The following is a 20,294-nucleotide window of genomic DNA, read 5'->3' as shown; positions in this document are numbered from 1 at the left end:
CCATTAGCTGTGGTTTTACATTGGTTAATTGTAAGGGCTTTCTCCTAAGCTATTGAAGGGATGTGTATCCATAAAGTCCAGCGTATTCTTAAAAATCGCTTTTCGAACAAGCAGCGATATTCTGTGGAATTCCAGTGTTTGGTGCTGTTTGCACTGGACTGAGACACTGAGGATTCTCCTCCTTCCTGCATTGCTCGTGGTAAGAAAAAGCCTATTTTCCTCTGGGGCTCTCCAATACTGCACAATCACTGCTAGCTTAACTCTTATTCTCACATGTTGCATTGTCCGGTACACAAACCGTTAAAAAGTCTTAAAAGGCATTCTGGTTAATTGAAGTGTAAGGAAGGAAGGATGGACGGACAATAGGGTAATATGCTCGGAGGGTCAGCAGATGTGATCCATCCTGTTCTACCCTCCGAGAAACATCAGGTAGCAGCCAGCCCAGCCCCTGATGGTTCACTTACCCCACATAGGATAGGGAATTCTGACAGTTCGCCTCATCTTTCAAGAAAAAAAAAAAAACAGGGCAGCACAAGGCCCTTGCCATATCTCTTTGTAATCAGCAAATCATTTAAAAAAGGAAGTGGTTGGTGATACATTGCTGCCTGCATTTAGAGCAGTGAGTGGGGAATTGCCAAGTGGAAGCAACTATTTTTTGTGGCAAGTGCAGTAAGAGATGCGAAGGCTTGGTGATTAGATACGAGATATATGATATAATATTTTATTTGTATCGCGCTCGTACACAAGTGTTTCAGGGTGCGACCAGGCAAAGGGAAGGGAACAAGGGAGAAACGAAAACAACGATCTTACTAGGCTCAGTGACATTGAGAACTCGCAAGTACATGGAAAAGGGAAGAAGGGGGAAAGTGCATGGAAAGGGGGAGAAGTGGAAAGGGCAGAACAGAGGAGAGAAACAGAATAAATAAAATAAATAAAGGCGATGAACAGTGGAAGTGCAGCCAGCAAGTGACAAGTGCTAGAATTAGTCAGGTATATCTGATAAGTGCAGAAGAAGAGTGTCACGACCACTGGCGCCTGGAGGGTTTGGCGAAGGTGGAAGTTCCGTCGCCATTAGACTGTTCCGCCACGTTTTTTTGTTCCAACGTATGGCGCAGTCTAGTGTTTTTTTCCAACATGGCCGCCCGCCGAGTATTTCACCATTCGAATCTCGGCGGGTCGGCGCGTTGCAACTTGCATTCCCGTTTGTTGCGTGCGCTCAGTTGTATTATTCTACTCTACGACTTCCCACTCCCGTACATCCAGCTCTCTCTCTCTTGTTCTCTCCCCCTTTCCTCGCTTCCTGCTTCCATCCTGGATTCACCCCCGCTGGCCGCTTCTCCTGTTTGTTTCCCCGTGTGATTCCGACTCCGCAGCATCCACTTACGCTGCTACTGTTTCTTCCTGTGACCTCCATCGTGTCATCTTGGAGTTATTTTCCTGGATCCTGCTTCAGTATACTTCACACTTCTACGGACCTGCTTCAGGAGTCATCCTCCATATTTGTGGGGTTTTTTGTGCCTCAGAGGCTTTTTCCCCTGTTAACAACTGGCTGTCGCGGGAGGGGGGGTCACCGTGTGTTTTCTCTGTAGAGATTCACGGTGGCTTCTTTTCGAGGCAGACCGTATATGCTCTCCAAAAAGAAGTCTCAAGTGCAAAAACCGCTACGAAGGAGATCCCACTACTCTTCTACATCAGGTGAGGAGGAGGAAGGTACTTTGGGGGAACCCTTCATATCAAGTGAGGAGGAGGACATTGCAGACCCTGTGGCCGATACTGTAGGGCAGTCAGTAATCCCTGATAAAGAGTGGGAGGGGGACTGTATGGGTACAGATACAGGCCCCAGTGCAGGGGTGGCCCGGGGCAGTGCAGGAAGGAGGCATGGTAAGCAGGTAACTGGGCCAGAAGGTCAGAGCGGTCGCCAGGTGCACAGTGCCGAGAGAGAGAGGACAGATCAGCAGGGGAACAGAGGTGTAAATGCGGAAGCAAAGAGGAAGGTTGTGAGGTGCTTCCAGAACTGGAGATGGTTCTCCTCAAGTTTCAAGGCGGCCGGGAGGCTGTTCCAAAGGGAGGCCCCACCCGATGCCAGATCTACACCCAGCTCTTTTCATTTAAAAACGACAGACCCTGAGGGCGTTTGAAGTAGAGGAGCGCAGGGCTCGAGAGGGGAAGTATTTACGGAGCGATAGTTGAAGGTGTTTTGGACCCAGGCCCCAGTAAGCCTTGTGGACAATGCAGAGGGTTTTAAATGTAATCCTTGCATCCACAGGGAGCCAATGTAGGGATTTCAGAGCTGGAGAGATACAATCCCTGGGCTTGAGGCGGAGGACAAGTCTCGCAGTCCTGTTATGGATTAGTTGTAAAGGGTGGAGAGTGGAGGCAGGTAGATTTAGAAATAGGCTGTTACAAAAGTCCAACCTAGAGAACCAGAACTTGGGAGACAGTGAGCTTTAGAGGGAAGGAGGAAAGGCAACGTACCTCTAAGGAGGTGCAGTAAGAAGTTTGACTTTTGAAAGACGTCAGAGATGTGTGCAGAAAAGGAAATTGTGGAGTCAAAGATGACCCCGAGGTTCTTAGCCTCACAGGAAGGGGTAGGAGGAGGGCCAAGGGAGGCCGGCCAGAGAGTAAGGGGAAATGATGTAGAAGGTGTACCAAAGAGGAGGATCTCTGTCTTATTGGCATTTAGACAAAGATCGTTGCCAGCACACCAATTCTGAATGGCGGTTAGGCAATCGGAGATGAGGGAAGAAGAGGGGGTGGCTGAAGGAAGCCTGAAAATGAGTTGGGTGTCATCAGCGTAGCACTGGGAGTTTGAGCAGAAAATGGAAATGCAGTAGGCAAGAGTTGCCAGGTATTGGTTGAAAAAGCCAGGGCGAGAGGTTAGACCCCTGGGCTACACCACAAGTAGAGAAGGAGATAGAAGATAGGAAGGACCCAAGTTGTACCTGGGAGGGTCGATCAGAAAGGAAAGGGGTCAGCCAGGCCAGAGCCTTATCAGTGATACCCACGTTGTCACAGAGACGATTGAGCAGGGTGGGGTGATTGACCGTGTAGAAGGCAGAGGAGAGATCAAGTAGGATGAGGACAGAGGGAATGTTAGGGTCAAGGTTGGAGATCAAGTCTTCATGGGTGTTAAGGAGAGCAGTTTCCGTGCTTCTGGCAGCTCTGAAACCAGATTGGTGGTCATGGAGAGAGCCGACAGAGTCGGAATGAAGGTTAAGCTGAGAGATGGCAAGCTTTTCCAGGAGCTTACCCAAAAAGGGAGTAATGGATGGCGATAGTTAGCCGGACAAGAGGTAACAGCTGTGGGTTTCTTTAGGAGAGGATGCATAAGGTAGTGCTTCAGAGGGGGAAGGGAAAGATCCGGAGGCAAAGGAGAGGTTGCAGAAATCAGCGAGGGCCGGAGCCAGGGTATCGATGTAGTCCTTAATGGTTTTAGAGGAACAGGGATGGACCTGTTTTGATGAGGCTTTCATAGATCGGACTTATCTAGCGACATCATCAGGGGAGAAAAGAGGAAAGGAGGAGAAAAAGAGAGGGGAGTAGCTGTGGGAGGGTCAGCACGACGAGAAGGAGAGGTTGGACAGGATGTCCTGAGTTTTAGAGATAAAGTGAGAGGCATGGGCATTGCAAAGAGCTTGGGAGGCGAGTGGAGGTATGGAGACTGCAGCAGGTTTGGCCAGTTCCTTGCAGATTTTAAAGAGTTCGGCTGAGTTGTTAAGATACTGCAGAGACGCAGGCTTGAATGTGGACTCTGCATGTCGTGGACGGCGAGCCGGTATTGTCTTTGGAGCAGGCGACAGGCCAGTTTGTCAGAAGATGAACAGGAAGCCCTCCATTTCCTAGTGTATCTAGGTCAAAGTCGTACCAAGAGTTGCACTTGGCTTCGGACTTAAAGCAGATCCTCATGACAGGGGCAAAAGCATCAAGAGTAGCAGAAATAGATGAGTAGAGAAGGGCCAGGGATGTGCCAGGGTGTGAGCCAGCCTGGGGAGGAGGAGGTGGGGGAGGGGGAGAAGCGGTATCAAAAGCCTCGACTGACACACGATTCATGGGCCGGATGTCCGAGAAGGTGGGTGGCAATCTTGGGGTAGGCATGGCGTGAGGGGAAGAGATAGAAAGATGAGAGGAGAGGCGGCAGGGATCACTCCAGGAGAGAGGAGTGGTGAGGGGAGTAGAGAGGGGGAGGCCGAAGGAGATCAAGACATCAAGTGTGTGACCAGCAGAGTGGGTCGGGCCGGAAGGGAGGATAGAGAGGGAGAGCGAGTTGCAGAGGTCACGAAAGCGAGCAGATGAGGAACAGGGTGAGCCATGATGGATGTTGAGGTCACCAAGGAGGAGGAGTTGAGAGGTAGAGGCCAGGAGGGAGGAGGAGAGGCCGGCCCACTCAGAGATAGGTGATTTGACCAGGGGGCCGGTAGAGAGTAGCAGCAATAAGAAAGTGGCTAGGAGAGAGAGAGAGAGAGTCTGCAGAAAAGACATTCAAAAGAGGAGTAAGTCTGAGTGGGGATGATAAGGCAGGACTCCACTCAGGAAAGATCAGGGCTACACCCCCTCCGGGCCGGGTGGAGAGGATCTTGTAGACATCAGGGAGGAGAGTGTCAAAGCTTGTGCCAGCGCTGGCCCAGAACCATATCTCGGTAACACTGTGGACATCGAGGTCAAGTTCTTCTAGGAGGTGGCAGATGTCGGAGTGTTTGAGAGCAGAATGGGAGTTGAGTTTGGCAAGATGAAGAAGGTTGCCAGCCTTAAAGACCTTCCGGGCAGGGGTTCAAATCAGAGGTACGCCCTGCAGAGGAGTGGAGGGAGCTTGAGATGGGGCAGAGGATGAAGGAGAAAAGGGCAGGGTAGCCAAGGGAGGAGAGTAGGGGACAGCTGGAGATGAGAGGAAGTGGATGAGGTGAGGGAACCACCTATCAAAGAGAAGGAGATTGGCCTGAGGGCCTTGCACCATGACAGTGCCATTTAGGTAGACATTAATGACTCTGGAGGAGTCAAAGGAATCCGAGTGAACTTCCCAGCGGGTGCCACTATTAATGGGAGAGGAGGAGACAACACAGAGCACAGAGATCATATGAGGGGTCCAGAGATCTGGCGAAGGAACAACAAAGAGAATGTCAGTGAGGGTTTGTCTGGCAGAAGGGCTGGAATAGGTATCAGCTATGAGAGGGGTGCATTATAAGCTACGTGAAACTATGACCACAAGTAGGTGAACTTAACCATTTATTTTATGTCACTGTCTCTTTTTAAGTAAAGGACACTTGTAAAAACACAGAGGATTTATGTTAGGTTACCACTCATTTGCAAGCTAGTTGCACTTAGGATGGGGAAAATAAAGCTACAAACTCCATTGTGCAACATGTTAGCAAAAAATAAAATCGTACTTTGGAAGTCATCTCTATAAATATAGGTATTATTGTAACTCCGGAAACGTACATATATTAGAAAACAAATGTACCAGAAAAGATATGCGGCTATAAGAAATAAGGTTACTGGAGACAAACAATTTGCACTTTATAGAATATGGCTAGTGTAATTGACTTGAATGGTTCTTTGTTTTCAGAAGGAGGGACGTGGGGCATTAAATCAACGACAGAAACCAGAAAAGTGGGTCCTTTTAAAAAAAAAAAACGAGGAGCAGCATGGCTACCACTTTAGACTAAGTGCCAACCATAGGAGTATCAAAGGGAGCATGGCAACTCGAGCTAGTATATAAAACAAATGCATCGTCCACGTCCTCTAATGCTAAACGATAGGATGTGAGGAAGCTAGCAATCCTTCTGTCTCACAGTGTGAAACATAGGTCACTTTCTGCGAGACGATTGACTTGACACACAGTATGACAGCCTAAGCTGGTACATAACGTAGACTCGACAAACCAAGTATGATCATAGGTGAGGATTTGTGTAAACGGGGTATCCTATACATCCAGATTGGGATTGATCGGATTGCATTAAAAAACGCCTAACGGAAATGGTGTAGTTCAACATGGCATCGGGTGATTTCAATATGAAAGCACCCGAGTACACATGTCCTTCTTTCTTTGAGCGGAACATACGCATCACATTGGCTGCTGTAAATCGAAGTTACCTTCAGCCTGCTCCAGAGAGTTCATGTCTGTTCCCCCCAATACACACTGAGCCAGGCCCCACATTCAGCCAACTGTGTGCAACCAATTCCTTTTTGATAGTAACTAGTTCCCATTAGAGGAATGGCCCGAGCAACACGTCCTCATCATATGACTTACAAGTTACACTCCACGTAGCGCACGTCGAACTATCTCGCCTTCTAGCTACTGTCTAGCTCTAGTAGCTGAGAGTTGGCGCACGCGCACATGGCCATAGCTCAATTGTCCTTCTTTTATGGCCATGGCAAGACGTCTTTAGTCAATACTAAATTAAGAGGGTGGCTTATTTCGGCAACTCCGATTGGTCTATCTGACATGCTCTATGATGGGCCATTTTTTTCATCCTGCTTGGTGATTGGAGATCGTACCGCAGGTCTGTGTTTGTTCCTTCCAGTCTATTCAATCCCAAATACATCGCGGCAACTGGGCTACTCTATTGTGTTCGTTTTTCGGTAAGTCTTAAGAGCGCGGCGTTTTCCGTGTCTCTTCACAGTGAGTCCGGGTTTGGGATTGAGAAACACTGCAGGCCGCCTTAATGTGCATATTGTTGTCCCACAATGCACTTCTATTAGGTGCATGCAGCTCAGTAGAGGTGTTAATGTTAAAGGATATTTGTACCGCGCACTATCGCCATCGAGTGGTCCCCTGGGTGTTCCAGGGTTTTACCAATGTTATGTTTTGTAGAAACATTCGCCTATACATTATTGGTTTAGCTTGAAGCAGTGACAATTGGGCCACACATTTTAACAAAGAGCACATTAGATATTTGGCTATTAGGATGTTTTTGATTGTGGTCTTGTGTGTACTGTTAATGTACATTTTGCGAATAACCTGACTGTTGTGACCCCCAAATAGCACTCATAACCTTGTGTGGTTTGTCAAGACTTTAGTCCCTAAACAGGTACTGATGCTAACACAGTTGCAGCACTGTGTGCCAACTACCATAAACATGGATGAGGGTAGACAGGTTCTTGATGGAGGGAAAGTCTGAATAGTAGTTCATAGAGTCTCGGGAGGCGTGCCAGGCCTTGGGTGTGATCTGCGCCTGGAATGGCACTTGCCGAGCGGGCGACGCACATCGCGCTGGCAGTCTCGCGAGTCCTTGGGCACCCCTAGGTCTCACGAAGCTTAATATCTACATACCTCCTTTTGTTGAGCAGATTAGTACTGCACCAGGCAAAAATCTGCAAAGCGTGCTGGCCTTTTCCTTTATTGTTGGGGGCGGGTTTCTCTGCCCCCCTCACTTTGCTGCAACCCTCTCAGCTATCTCACTCGATTCCTCTAGCAGCTCACATTTCGCATGGAGTGTCACTTCTTGGTCCATGGAGCTTTCTGACATCTCTCCACAGGCGTGTTCCTGCATCTAACTGATCGATTTGTTGCCCACAGTCTCCTTGTCCTTGTGTGCTTGTTCACAACCCTCTTGGTCATGCAACTCTTTGGCTCTACATTCGAATACGGCTACTTGCTCCCAGTTCCACCTTTTCCCATCTTGAGTGCACACATAGTTAGGCCCTCTTTGACACACTCTGAGGGGTTTGCTGAACCTGGATCCTATCGCAGGGTCCTTATGTGGCAACCTTATTTTGATTAAATCCCTTTCCTGAACGTCAATGTTCTGGCCAGCTCTCCTTTTGTCATTCCAGAATTTCATGCAAGTCTTGCCTTTCCTCATCCTCCAGACCAATTCCTCAATGTTCATGGTGTCGCCCCCCCCTTACTTTTGACAACCGAGAGGAAGCTGCTGTGCACCCTCTCAACAGCTGAAACGGCGAGACATTGGTGGTTGCATTCAGAGTCAAGCGAAGGGCTGCAACTGCCTCGTTGACCGTACTGTAGGGATCTATGCCGGCTGCCGTGGCCAATTGTATTGCCTCCTTGATAAATCTATTGGTCCTTTCCACCATCCCGTTGGCGTGGGGATGATATAGTGCAGCCATTATCTGATCTATGTTGTTGTCTCTCAAGAACTTTTCCATCTCTCTAGAGCCAGACAGGTTGGACTCCATTGTCTGTGACAAGTTCTTTCGGGAGTCCCTCCCTCTGAAAGATTTCTTTGAGGATACCAACGACTGTAGCTGTCGTGATGTCAGGTACAAACTCTACCGCCACCCATTTCGATAGGTAGTCAACTATAACAATTCTGTGTCTGTGCTCCAGCAATATTAACTCCAAGGGACCATTAAAGTCCAGCTCTAGCTTGTGCCACACACCCTCTTGTATCTCTGTGGTGTGTAACGGTGCTCGTCTCACCTTCAGCCTCTTATCGCTGTTCAAGCGCTCCTGACTCCTTTCCGTCATTATTCTTCTTTCTTGTCCATGCCAGGGCACCAATATGACTCTCACTCGTCTCCTCGTTGTGTTGCTGCCCAAATGCTCTGCACATGAGGTTTTTCTCATACTAACTGGTGGGATAACTTGATCGCCTCTCATTAACATGCTCTCAAAGATATCTTCTGCCACCTTCCAATATGGATGCAAGCCTTTGAGATTCGCTCTTTCGTCTGGCCACCCTTTCCTGACCCATTCTGTGACATGGCTCATGGTCGGGTCATTTGCGATCTTCTCTTTCCAGTACCTTTCACTCATTTCAAGCTATTCCTTGCTTCTGAGGTCTCAACAACGACTCCACACACTTGTCCTTGAGGAAGTTGGTAACTCTTTCACTGTGTTAGGGCAACCTGTACGTGCAGCCAGCTTGGGCATTCTTCCATCCTGCGATGTGCGATCTCCTAAGTATATTCCTGCAACTTGGCATCGATGCGGGCTAACCGAGGGGTGGAGGTTGTTAGGCAGAAACCTGTGCAGTTCCCTTGGGGACCACTGCAAAAGATTTAGGACTACAGGTGGTTGGCAGTAAACCCAATTGGTAGCAGTCTGTACCACCCAGATTTACCTGGTAGCTGTGGCTGAGCAGTCAGACTTCTCTCAAGATGAGTTAGGCAGTATTTAGAGTATACACAATAGGTACAGAGATACAGTAGCACAAGCAAACACTGACCAGAGCTTTGGTGTAAAAGTATATAATTATTTATTTAAAGACACACTTGTAAATTACACTAGCACACAAAGAGGTAAGTAAATTCAACACACAGTCACTATTATTTATATATATATATATCCCTAATTACTTATTAGACAAGTCTTAGTGAGAAACACCACTTATTTTCAGACAGGGGTGAGCGCTTAACATAAGATGGCACTCTAGTAAGTTATTTAAAAAGGGAGGGAAAAAGGCAGAGTTATGAAAGCACACAAATCTCAGTACTTTTCAAAGAACCACAGTGAGGCAGGTTAGGCAAAGTCTACTGGAGAGCAAGGAAGTTCAAATGCCAGGCCCACTCTTAGAGAGAGCAAGCGAAATGTGTCCAGGATCACACAGTTGGGTTATGCCCAAAGAGTCTTTGTAGATAGTTCACACAAGATTGAGATCATGTCAGGAAAAGTTAGTTAACAGGCCCCAGGCTAACCCAGGTTAGAAAGTCAAGGATTTACCGTCACCCCGAACGAAGAGTCGCAAGGGAAGCCAGGTGGGACACAGTACCTGAAAATGGGAAGAACGCTCCAGCGGGGGCAGTTGTTCGTGGCAGCGGGTGCAAGTCAGTGTTTCGTCCAGAGGAAGAGGAGGTCTCGACGTAGAGGAAAGCTGAAGGTCGTTGCACTGCCAGGGAAGAAACCAGCCGCGGAGTTTCCCGGTTACAAGGTACCACCCTTTTCTTCACAGTAGTGGTAAACCGTGGTATTCCGGTTGCCGGGGTGCTTGGCACGGGCAAGGCGGCCACGAGATGGTCCAGGAAGGCGAAAAGACAGGCAAACTGGTTATCCCCACCAGTCAAAGGAAGAAGACTCTCCGGGCTGGAAATATCCTCTGTTGTCGGGGAAAAGTGGTGAGATGGTTCAGCAGGGCTCCACCGGTGGTGTCGTCGTTGCAGGTCGGCTCGGCTTCTCCCTCCTCGGATTCTTTAGGTCCTGTGGCAACTTCTGAAGTTCCAGTCCCCAAAGCCCTGCTTTTATGCAGAAAACCCCCAGCTGTCACCACTTGGGCCAATCACACAAGAGTGCGACTTGAGTTGCCGAGGCAACTCAGTCCAGGGTGCCTAAACCCCCACCCACACCCCCTGTGGTACTCGGAGTGGCACCACTTTTGGAGGCTTCTGTGGAGAAGCCCACCAAAAAGTGGAACAAGGGGCTCGACTTGGGTTGGAGTCACAGAAGCGAACACAAAACGCCATTTTGGAACTAAAGTTTCGGCAAAAAATACCAACTGGTGAATTTATATTAATATAATAAAGTGGCGGTAGGCTCGAGGCTATTTTTAAAAAGTGGTAGCCTCGAACAATGGGAAAATCCCATAGGAATATATTTGCGGTCGAATATAAAAAGTAGTATCCACTGCCACCAGCCAAAACTCGGTCGGGGGGACTGGACAGTGCCCCCTCGAACAACAGAGCCCGGGCGATCGAATTGCCCCGACCAGTATGTCCACAATATGATGGTTTGTACTGGTTGTGTTCACAATTTGAGACTAGTAAAGCCAATGGTGACTTTACATGCCCTGGGAGATAGTAGTCAGTCCCAGGGTATGGAGTCTATGTTTGGGGGTCGCTATGACAACCCTGGGTTACTGCACGCAGGGTGCTGTAACCCACATATCAAAAACACATGAAACCCTATGGGGAAAAGGATCCCATAGCCCATAGAACACATACAAAGTCAAAGGAACACCTCAAATCATGTCTAAGAGTGGGAGGAAAAGAGTCTCACTCTTAGCAGGAGAAAAAATAAACCCCAAACATCCAGCAAAGCTGCTGGGGGATTCACTAGGTTTGGGAAATTAGCCTTTACAGAGAATTCTCCCTAACAGAGGTTTTCTTTCCCCCTGGACTGAGCATGTGGACCAGCGGCTTGAGGTCTGTTATCAATTGGAACTTTGTGCCCCACATCGTATGTCCAAAAATAGTCTGGTGCTCATGCACACACCAACATCTCCTTCTCCACTGTGGAGTAGTTATTTTCTGCCGGGGACAGTGCCTTTGACGCAAAAGGCCACTATGTGCTCCACGTCACCCTTCTTCTGGGTCAGCATTGCCCCCCAATCCATACGACCTGGCATCCGTGGTTAGGATGGTTTTCCGTAAAGGATTAAAGGGCTGTAGACACAGGGCTTGTATGATGCTCTGACTTTCTCAAATGCTCTAGACTGCTCTTTAATCCACCGGTACTTAGCACCCTTCTTCAGTAAATCCATCATGGGGTGGTTGCTTCTGAGAATTTGGAAACACATTTTGCGTAATATGCCAGGCCGAAGAATGACCTCAGTTCTTCTTTGTTGGCCGATGCTGGTGCCTTTACTATAGCCTGCATCAGGTTCCTTTTCTGGCTAATTCCTTCTCTGGAGATCTTGTAGCACAGATATTCTACTTCCTTAGCTTTTATCACACACTTGTTGACCGTAGTCTCACTCCAGCTTCTTGTATTTTGGCTAGCACCTTCCGAAGCATAATGTCATGCGCCGCTGAGTCCTCGGCGTAAATCAAATATACTGAAAGTATGATACATTACCAAAGTTACGCAAAAGATTGGGCATCATGCGCTGGGATGCTGCCGAAGACAGGTCAAACGACATATGGGTAAACTGGTAGGTTCTGAACGGGGTATAAACACTGTCGAAGGCCTCGATCCTCTATGCAGGCTGATAGGATGATGGGTGTCTCTCATATCGAGCTTTGAAAACACTTTGTCCTACTTCATTAATAGAATCAGCTAATTTATGCTGGGTAGTGGGTAGCTGTCTGTTTCTACTTCTAGATTTAAGTTGCGCAAATCGATGCAGACCCGTAGATCATCTGAGTGCTGTTTTTTTTTATAAGGACTACCGGGCTCAGCCATTTGGATAACACCGGCTTCTACTGTCGTATCCTTCAGCATTCTATCCAATTGCGCTTGTAACGCTCCCCTTACCATCACCAGCAACGGTCTCGCCTTGTTTTTCACCGGGCCAACACCTTGCTTCAGCACTATTTTTGTGCATGTAATTCTTGATCTTCCCCAGTTTGTTGGAGAATAAGTCTGGAAATTCTTCTCTAGACACCAACACTCCTCCTGCAGTCATCGATAATACTTGGTGCTCCATGCTGGGATCCAATCTGATCTTCAACTTGGCCTGTTCGTCACAACCCAGCATGGCTGGGCCCTTCTCTGAGAAGTATACTTTGGTTTTCGTCACTCTTCCTTTGAATTCGATGGTACCCAGGATGTATCGCAGCAGATTCACGGTAGCGCGTCCCAAGACTTTAGGCTTGTGCTTCGTCGTGCGCACCTCAATCTTGTTTTTGTCGACCATATCTTTATAGGTGTCGCGGGGTAGTATGGTAAGGTCTAAACCTGAGTCCGCCATCACTGGTGTCTCGTTTCTGTTGACTTTGATGACACAGTGCAGTTTTTCTCTCCGAGTCGTGCCGCAGTGAAACATGATGACGGTGGGTCATCCCTCCCTCTCCTGACAACGCCTCTCCCCAGGTCTCGTCACTATGCACTGATGCTGCTGTTTTCTTTCCCGGCGACCTGCGCGCTATGGCAATATGCCTGAATCTCCTCCAGCTCGAACACTTTGTTTCTCGCTGGACATTCTGTCATTGGCCAGGTGAAGGGTGCTGGTGTACCTGTGACACTTAAGTGGTTCTCGGTTGTTTACTGTCACGCGCCTGGGTAATTGGCGCTTGTGGAACCATTGGTGGACTCGCCTCCATTGATTGTTCCACTATGCCTTTTTCCACGTTCCTTTCAGCGGGCTAGTCGCCTTCGAACATGGCCACTGCTGGGAGGTTCATCTTCACATACCTCCCACCGGACGGCGTGTTGCAACCCAGGTAGCTTTTCCTCTTTGGTTTGCTCAGCGCTAGTTTTCCCCTTTTCGGCTGGCCGCCGTTTCTCCCCGCTTGCTTGCCTGTTTCCTTCTCTGTGCCTCACTCCTCTCGCTGCCTTTCCGCGACTCTCTGCTCGTTCTCTGCCGCTCCCTGGCTTTTCCGTCTCTTCTGCCGCCTTTGGCATTGTTTTGCTTTCTCTCCGTTTGCTGCTTTTCCCTGCGTTGCGGCGCTGTCCTGCCCTACAGCCTTTTTCTCCAGCTTGGGTGCCTTACCTTGCTGCTGGTCCTCTTGGCTGCGTGGTGAGTTCCTTACGCTGCCATCGCGGCTGCACGGACCCGCTCTCCCTCTCTCCTCTGCATATTCTGGTGCTATAACGGCACTTTGTCTGTTTGCCCTGTGGAGTGTCTGCAGAAGACTTACCTGTGTATTCCACTGTCTGGAAACCTTAGGCATTCACGTCTTGCTGGAATCTCGCACTGGAATCATTTTCTGGAACCTGGATCTCTATCCACATTTTTTTTTTTTTTTTTTGGCCTAAGGAGGCTTTTTCCCCAACTCGGGATATCCCGGAAGTGAGGTCACAGGCCTGCCAGTATTACTTCGGTTCACTTTGGCTACCTTTCGAGGTAGACCATTTCTACATAAAAAAAAAGAGGGACTACAGAATCTAGGGAGGAAAGAAGTTGCCTACTCAAAGTTCTTCCAGCTCAGGTGATGAGGAAGAGGAGGGGTCTTTAGAGACAGACTCTGAAGAATCCGAGTTTGACACCAGCCTTCTCATCTTTGGATTTGGGCTGTCACTTGTCTCGCCTCCCCTTGAATTGTACGGCATGTACTTCCGGACCTGCAAGGCGTCTGTTACTCACCACTCTGAAGTAGGCCCAAGACATGGACGAGTGACCTTGGAGATGATGGTTGTACAAGATTCAATATTCAGCCTTCCATCCCAGCTCCCCTGAGTACAAGACTCAGGCTTCCTCAAAGAGGGGCTCTTTTCTACAATGTACCTCTCTGCTGTTTCGGTTGGGACAGACAGAGGTGTTAATTGAATAAAAGAGCGGGGAGAACACACACCGCCAATACCAATGCTGCAAAAGAATACAAAGATATTATACAGTGTTGAGGATAAACCAAGCAATCAGAACAGCAGTATAATACAGGAAATGCCTAGGTAAGTATTGGAGTGGAGCTTCCTCGGGGTGAATCTACAAGAATATGAATAAGCACAGTAAGTGGAAAGAATTCTAAAGGGACTTCCTAAAGTATTGAACCATTGACAACCAACCTGAATATGGTATTTTGGAGGATGGATAATAGTCCAGGAAACGGGAGACAACGATAGGAAAAAACAACAAATGGGAATGTTAGTATAGGGAAATAAACACAAGCGGCATGAGGGTCGCACTAGTGCCGGGTTGGTGCAGAATCAGCAAAGCGTTTATATGCACTTGAAGACCAGTTCACAAGACAGATCACTCAATGTCCCAAAGTCGAGCAAAAGGAAAAATCCAATTAAGGCCGTAGAGAAATGATTTCAAATAGCAGAGATGGAGTTGCCAACTACAAATATGTACCTGAGCACCCACGCATCCAGATAAGGCGTGGATGAATTCCAGGTGGTTGATAGCAAGTCACCTGTGAGGAGGGCAAAGCCGTTACGCGTCTGGTAACAGCTAGCTGGGATGTGGTACCGCAAGAGGCAGCAGGAAGCAGGAAGAATAATCCAATAATGTTCCAGGTCAAAAGCCAGGCGAGCACGACAGGAATAAAGGAGGAGGCAAGCCAAAAAAGGAGAAGTCCGGATGAGAAACTTAGCGGTCAGTAGAAAGCCAATCCAGAAGCCAGGCAAGGGTCAAAACCAGGAAAGCAGATTAGGAATTCGTGCTGAGGAAACACAAAGGAGTAAACGGACGTGACCGCTGTAGCTTGTAACGCTAATTGGCAGCAACGAGCCCCTTGGAAGACGGTGGTTTTAAAGCCATATGGGGGCGTGTCTTGCCGTACGTCTTTCACGTACAGGACGTGTCAGCTGACACAGACTCTGTCGTAGTTTGTACAGGCGCCATTGCAACCTGTATCTGCTCCACAGAGGAGCTTGTAAAGGAGTCGTATTCTGCAAGGAATCCCGCATGGAAGCCCGAAGTGTAACAGTGTCCCGGCAACTCTTTATGCCTGCATGAAGTCTCCTCTATCGCCCTGGCTATTTGGAAAGCCTTATCCAGTTGTAGGTCTTTCCCCAGTATGAGCTTGTCCTGGACTTTCTGGCTGTTGGTGTGTACGATCAGCATGTCGCATTCTTTCTTCAGCGGCATATCCAAAGGTACATAGGGCTGCCATTTATCTCATTTTTATAAGTCATTTGCTGGGTGCTGTTTTCTGCTGTAAAATCTGATTCTGTGCAATAAGATGTTATCCTTGGACGGAAACCTCTCTACTATCCTCCTCACCGCCTCTTTATATTATATAAGTTTTCATCATTGGATTCCACCAACTCTGGATTCAAACCTGCAAAAAATCCTTTGGCCATCTACACCCAGCCCATTTAGCAGCATGGCCCTCTTCCTTGTTGCAGCGTAGCCTGCGCAGTTCCCACTGAGGCCATGGTATAGTGGGCCTACCTGGGGACTGTAAAGCCAGTGGTGGTGTGGCCCCTTGCATCATCTTCGCTTTGTTCCCTTAATCGGGTACTGATGCTAACACAGTTGCAGCACTGCGTGCCAACTACCATAAACTACATACACGGATGAGGGCAGACAGGTTCTTGATGGAAGGAAAGTCTGGATAGCAGTTCATAGAGTCTCAGGAGGAGCGCCAGGGCTGCGGGAATGGTGCTTGGCTTTATAGTAAAATTAGTATATATTTGAAAACCAACAGGATCTCAGAAGAAGTCATTGGGACTCATTATAGCTTTATTGATTTTGAGTGTGGTAATGCGTAAGTGGTTGGAGGATTCAAATAATCCTTTTTTTGTAACCTTGGGCTGGTCTGGTGTTACTCTTTTTTGATCATTGCAAGCCGCACACAAGCATAGAAACTAGGCATTTTATTGAGTTTATTAAGCATTCTTCAAATTATTTTTGTAGATTGCTTGACAGGGTGGTAGCCCGTATCCTAATATTTATGTTACTTGGAGTAATATCCTGCTATTCCCAAGAACGCACGCATGGCATTCTTGTTTTGTAGGGCAGGAGCATCTTTCAAGGTGCAGACCAAGCTTGGCTTCCGACGAATGCCTGGGGCACTTATGTTGGGTCTGAGGTACGTGACTTCTGTTACAATAAATTGCCATTTTTCCTGTTTAACTAGAATACTTCCTTCAGGGTACTTATACTAATATTCGCAAGAAACCATTCATATCACCTTGGAAGCATCTTGGCATTGTGTTGCTGCTTAAGGACATGCTGTGGGCATACCTGGGCACAGTGTTCAACCATTCAGTCTAAAAGGGTCGAACACCTGTGAGTGACATAGCTCCAGAATGGTTAGGGGCACTAGGCCCTGTGACTGTAGACCGACAGGAACTCCTAAGCAGAACTGTGCCAATCCAGATACAAACATTGGTCTGAGCAGCAAAGGCGTGTGTGTGTCGTGAAACAATGAATGTGAGGGAGTGGGTTTAGGATGAAGAATCCCAGGGTAGGCAGAAAGGGGGCTTTCCAACTCTCCTGAAATGAGAAAGTGTGCAAGAATTTGGGCCCTGTGGTAATCCTGGAACATGGTACCAAGTGGAGTCAGCACCAGCTTGTCAAATGCCATAATGCAGAAAAGGAACCCAGGGACAGAAGCCTTGGGAGGCATACACACACTGGCAATTTACTGAATCCGACCCCAACGGCTAATCAGGTGGAGATATGCCTGTTGGGTAAGAACTGGTGTAGTCACACTGTGTGAGACTACATAACACTTACCTGCTTCGTATTAGGTAACACACCTTTTGGTATAGGTCTGTACTACACAAGTTGGTAGTGTGACTGAGCAGCCAGGCCTATCTCAAGAGGGGTAAATGTGAGCTCTAGCAATGAAATCCGCAAATGCAAGTATCCAAGTAACACTTACACTCAAGGTTTTACTTCTAAATAGTTATTTGCGTATTTAATAATTGATGTTAAATATTCTTTAAAAAGGGCAAGATTTGTAACAATCAAATATGCTTTCTAAGAATCAGCACAGGTTAGTGGATCCTCTTTGGATAAGCTTTTTACACACTCCGGAGGTGACTTCATTCATAAGGCCAGTAATAGCATTTCCATATCACTAGTTACACTTTGCAGATTCTGAGGTTGCAGATAGGAAAGGTTAAAGGAAGGAAACAAAGGTCAAACAGGTTCTCCAGATATGTGAGGACAACTAAATCTTCAATGAATCTAGACAAGCTTTTTCCAGCAATAACAGTCTAAAACAAGTTACTACCTCTGAGGGACAGACATATCAAAGTCAATGGAGTAGAAGAGTCTGCAGGGAGCCAGGACAGCCAAAGTTAATTGGAGCAGTCTATGGAGCTGAGGCACTTCTTAGTTGATCAAAGTTAGAGATTTGTATCACTTGTAGGGTCACAAGCTGTAAAGCCCGTGAAAGGACAGCTGGAATCAAATCTCAAAAGCAGTCAATGCAAATCTGAACCGAGAAGAGCACAGCCAAAATGACGATGAGGTAAGTACCCAGAGTCTAACAGTAACTCTGGTTTAAAGAAGAGTGGTCCAGCTGGGTTCTGTCCTGTTGCAGCGATGCAAACCCTGGGTTCCTGAGCCTCAGTCGTGGGGACAAGATGGAGGACGTCTGGAGGGCTCCTGCGATAGCAATTTGGAGGTCGTTGGCAGCTACGGCCTATTATTGGATCAGTGCCACTTTGTGGTTTTAATGCTCGGTAAACGGCACCACTCCGGATCTCGGATACCGGTTGTGCTTCCTTCACTCGTTGGGTTCTGCACTCTGGTGAGGGACTCGAGCTCTAGACGTCCTGCTTCGGGAGGGTCCTTGGGAGACCCCTGGAGCTTCTGGCCGGATTTCAGACATTTCACTCGACTCTGGATTTCTCGACCCCTGGCACTCGGTTCTTGCAGCAGCGAAGGAGTACAGCCAATCAGGGAACATGGTCCAGTGGAGTTTGTCTTGGGGTTAGTTGGTCACACTAACCCAAGGGGAGAAGTTGTCCCTTCCGGAGCTTCTCGGTCGAATTGAAAAAAGGAGTTTCAGCACAGCAGCAGGGCTTCACCGGGCAAGGTCCAGGACGATGCAGCAAGCTTCGTTCACGGTTTCTTCATCGGGCCTTTCTCCCAGTGGTCGACTCTGCCTCTAGTCCCAAAACCATCACCTTTTTAAGCAGGTTTCTCCCATTCATGCACATCCTAGGTTGTCCATCACAAAGCAGGGTGTGCCAGTCAGGACTGGTTGCATTCCTAGAGACCAAAGATGGGGGAGTTTTGGGAACCTCTCTCATATCCTGCCTTTCCAGACACACTGGAGCCAGAGGCGGGCTTGAGGGGGGAAGCCCGGTAAGGCAAAACGAACAAAGGGCTCAACTCTGCCTCGATGCACAGAGTAAAACCTAAGAAATACCTCACAAACAGAAAATGACGAAAAAAGAAGACCGGGGCCGATTCGACAAAAATGATCACCCATGGGTGCTGTACTGCAGCTGAGGATTCAGCTTCGGTAGAAAAGCACAACAATGGTAGGAAAATTAACTGCCACCAGCCATTTAAAGTAGTGAGGGTAACCTAAAAATGTTTTACATGAGAATTGATATTGATATTTTATTTCTATCGCGCTCGTACACAAGTGTTTCAGAGCGCGACAAAGCAAGGGAGGGGAACAGGGGAGAACAAAACAGCGATCTTACTAGGCCCCGTGACATTGAGAACGCGCAAGTGCATGGGAGAGGGGAGGGGAAAAGTGCATGGAAGGGGGAGAAGTGGAAAGTGCGAAGCAGAGAAGAAACGGATAAATAATAATAAAGGCAACAAACCGTGTTAGTGCAGCCAGCAATTTGCAAGTGCTAGGTTTAAGGCAGCAGACAGGGTAGGTCTGATAAGTGCAGGAAGAAAAAGGGGCGGTGCTGTATGGGTACAGATACAGACACCAGTGCAATGGGTGGCCCGTAGGCAGCGCGGGAGTGTGGCAGGGTGAGCAGGTACCTGGGCCCAGAGGACAGCGGGTTGCCAGGTGCACAGTGCCAAGGGAGAACAGATCAGCAGGGGAGAGGGGGAGCGAAGGCAGAAGAAAAGAGGAAGGTCTTGGGGTGCTTCCGGAACCAGAGATGGTTCTCCTCAAGTTTTAGAGTGACAGGGAGGCTGTTCCAGAGGGAGGCCCCAGCTGAAGACCGGGATCTACCCCCAGCTCATTTCTTTGAAAAACAACTGACCTTGATGAAGTTAGAGCTAGAGGAGTGAAGAGCTCGAGAGGGGAGGTATTTGCGGAGGGACCCAGGCCCCAAAAAGCAACAGAATGGACAACGCAGAGGGTTTTGAATTTAATTCTTGCATCCACTGGGAGCCAATGGAGAGATTTCAGAGCTGGAGAGTACGATCCCAGGGCTTGAGGCCAAAGACGTCTCGCAGTCCTGTTCTGGATTAGCTGCAGAGGGAGGAGAGTAGAGGCAGGTAGATTTAGAAAGAGGCTGTTACAATAGTCCAACCTAGAGAGAACCAGCGCTTGGGCTACCATGAGCTTCTGGTGGAAGGAGAGGAAAGGGCGAGTACCTCCTGAGGAGGTGCAGTAGGAAGTTCAAATATTTAGAGACGTCAGATGTGGGCGGAGAATGAAAGGGTGGAGTCAAAGATGACCCTGAGGTTCTTGGCCTTGCTGGTGTAGGTAGGAGGAGGGCCAAGGGAAGCCGGCCAGAGAGTGAGGGGAAAGGATGGTGAAGGTGTGCCAATGAGGAGCCTCTCCGTCTTGCTGGCATTAAGACAAAGATCATTGGCGGCACACCAATCTTGAATGGCAGTTGTAACCCCCCCCAGCACTCCACATAAGATGGGTGTGCTGGACCTACAAAGAGAAAAGGTAAGTAAAGTCAATTTCACTTTACTGTTCTTAGGAATGGTAGTTCACACAAGCAAAGGTATTTAAACCTTATGAGAAATCAAAAAGATTTCTCTGTGACCCTGCACTGAAGGTGCTGTGTGTCACCATACAAAAAGTAGATCCCTATGGAGTTTGTCAGACTCCTAAAACAGAGGAAACGCATAATCCAAATTGTGAGCTTTTACTTTCAGGAATTACCTTTGCTCGTGTGCCGTGCAGAAGCAGACTTCAGTCCTTATCTAAACGTGCAATACGACTCGGCAGAGGTTTTCACGGGCATT

The 20,294-nt window shown here is 48.1% G+C and overlaps 2 protein-coding genes across 3 annotated transcripts in view; one reads left to right on the top strand and one right to left on the bottom strand.

The window, feature by feature from the left end:
- Positions 1-6,218, bottom strand: part of CNEP1R1 (CTD nuclear envelope phosphatase 1 regulatory subunit 1) — a 148,844-nt gene extending 142,626 nt beyond the window's left edge. The window contains exon 1 of one of the 2 annotated variants that reach the window (XM_069604761.1): positions 6,088-6,218. In XM_069604761.1, the coding sequence (XP_069460862.1) occupies positions 6,088-6,151 (64 nt within the window). In that variant the 5' untranslated portion in view covers positions 6,152-6,218. The remainder of the gene's footprint in view (positions 1-6,087) is intronic. The other variant, XM_069604762.1, reaches the window with a different exon arrangement.
- A 135-nt stretch (positions 6,219-6,353) lies between these two features.
- Positions 6,354-20,294, top strand: part of TIPRL (TOR signaling pathway regulator) — a 51,027-nt gene continuing 37,086 nt past the window's right edge. Inside the window, exon 1 of the mRNA XM_069604760.1 lies at positions 6,354-6,576. The gene's annotated coding sequence lies outside the window, so the exon portion shown is untranslated. The remainder of the gene's footprint in view (positions 6,577-20,294) is intronic.

Source organism: Ambystoma mexicanum, chromosome 1p, assembly GCF_040938575.1.
Source record: "Ambystoma mexicanum isolate Mex_15411 chromosome 1p, UKY_AmexF1_1, whole genome shotgun sequence".
Classification (NCBI taxonomy): domain Eukaryota; kingdom Metazoa; phylum Chordata; class Amphibia; order Caudata; family Ambystomatidae; genus Ambystoma; species Ambystoma mexicanum.
Note: the sequence above shows the minus strand (reverse complement) of the source record. Positions and strands in the feature narration are given on the sequence as shown.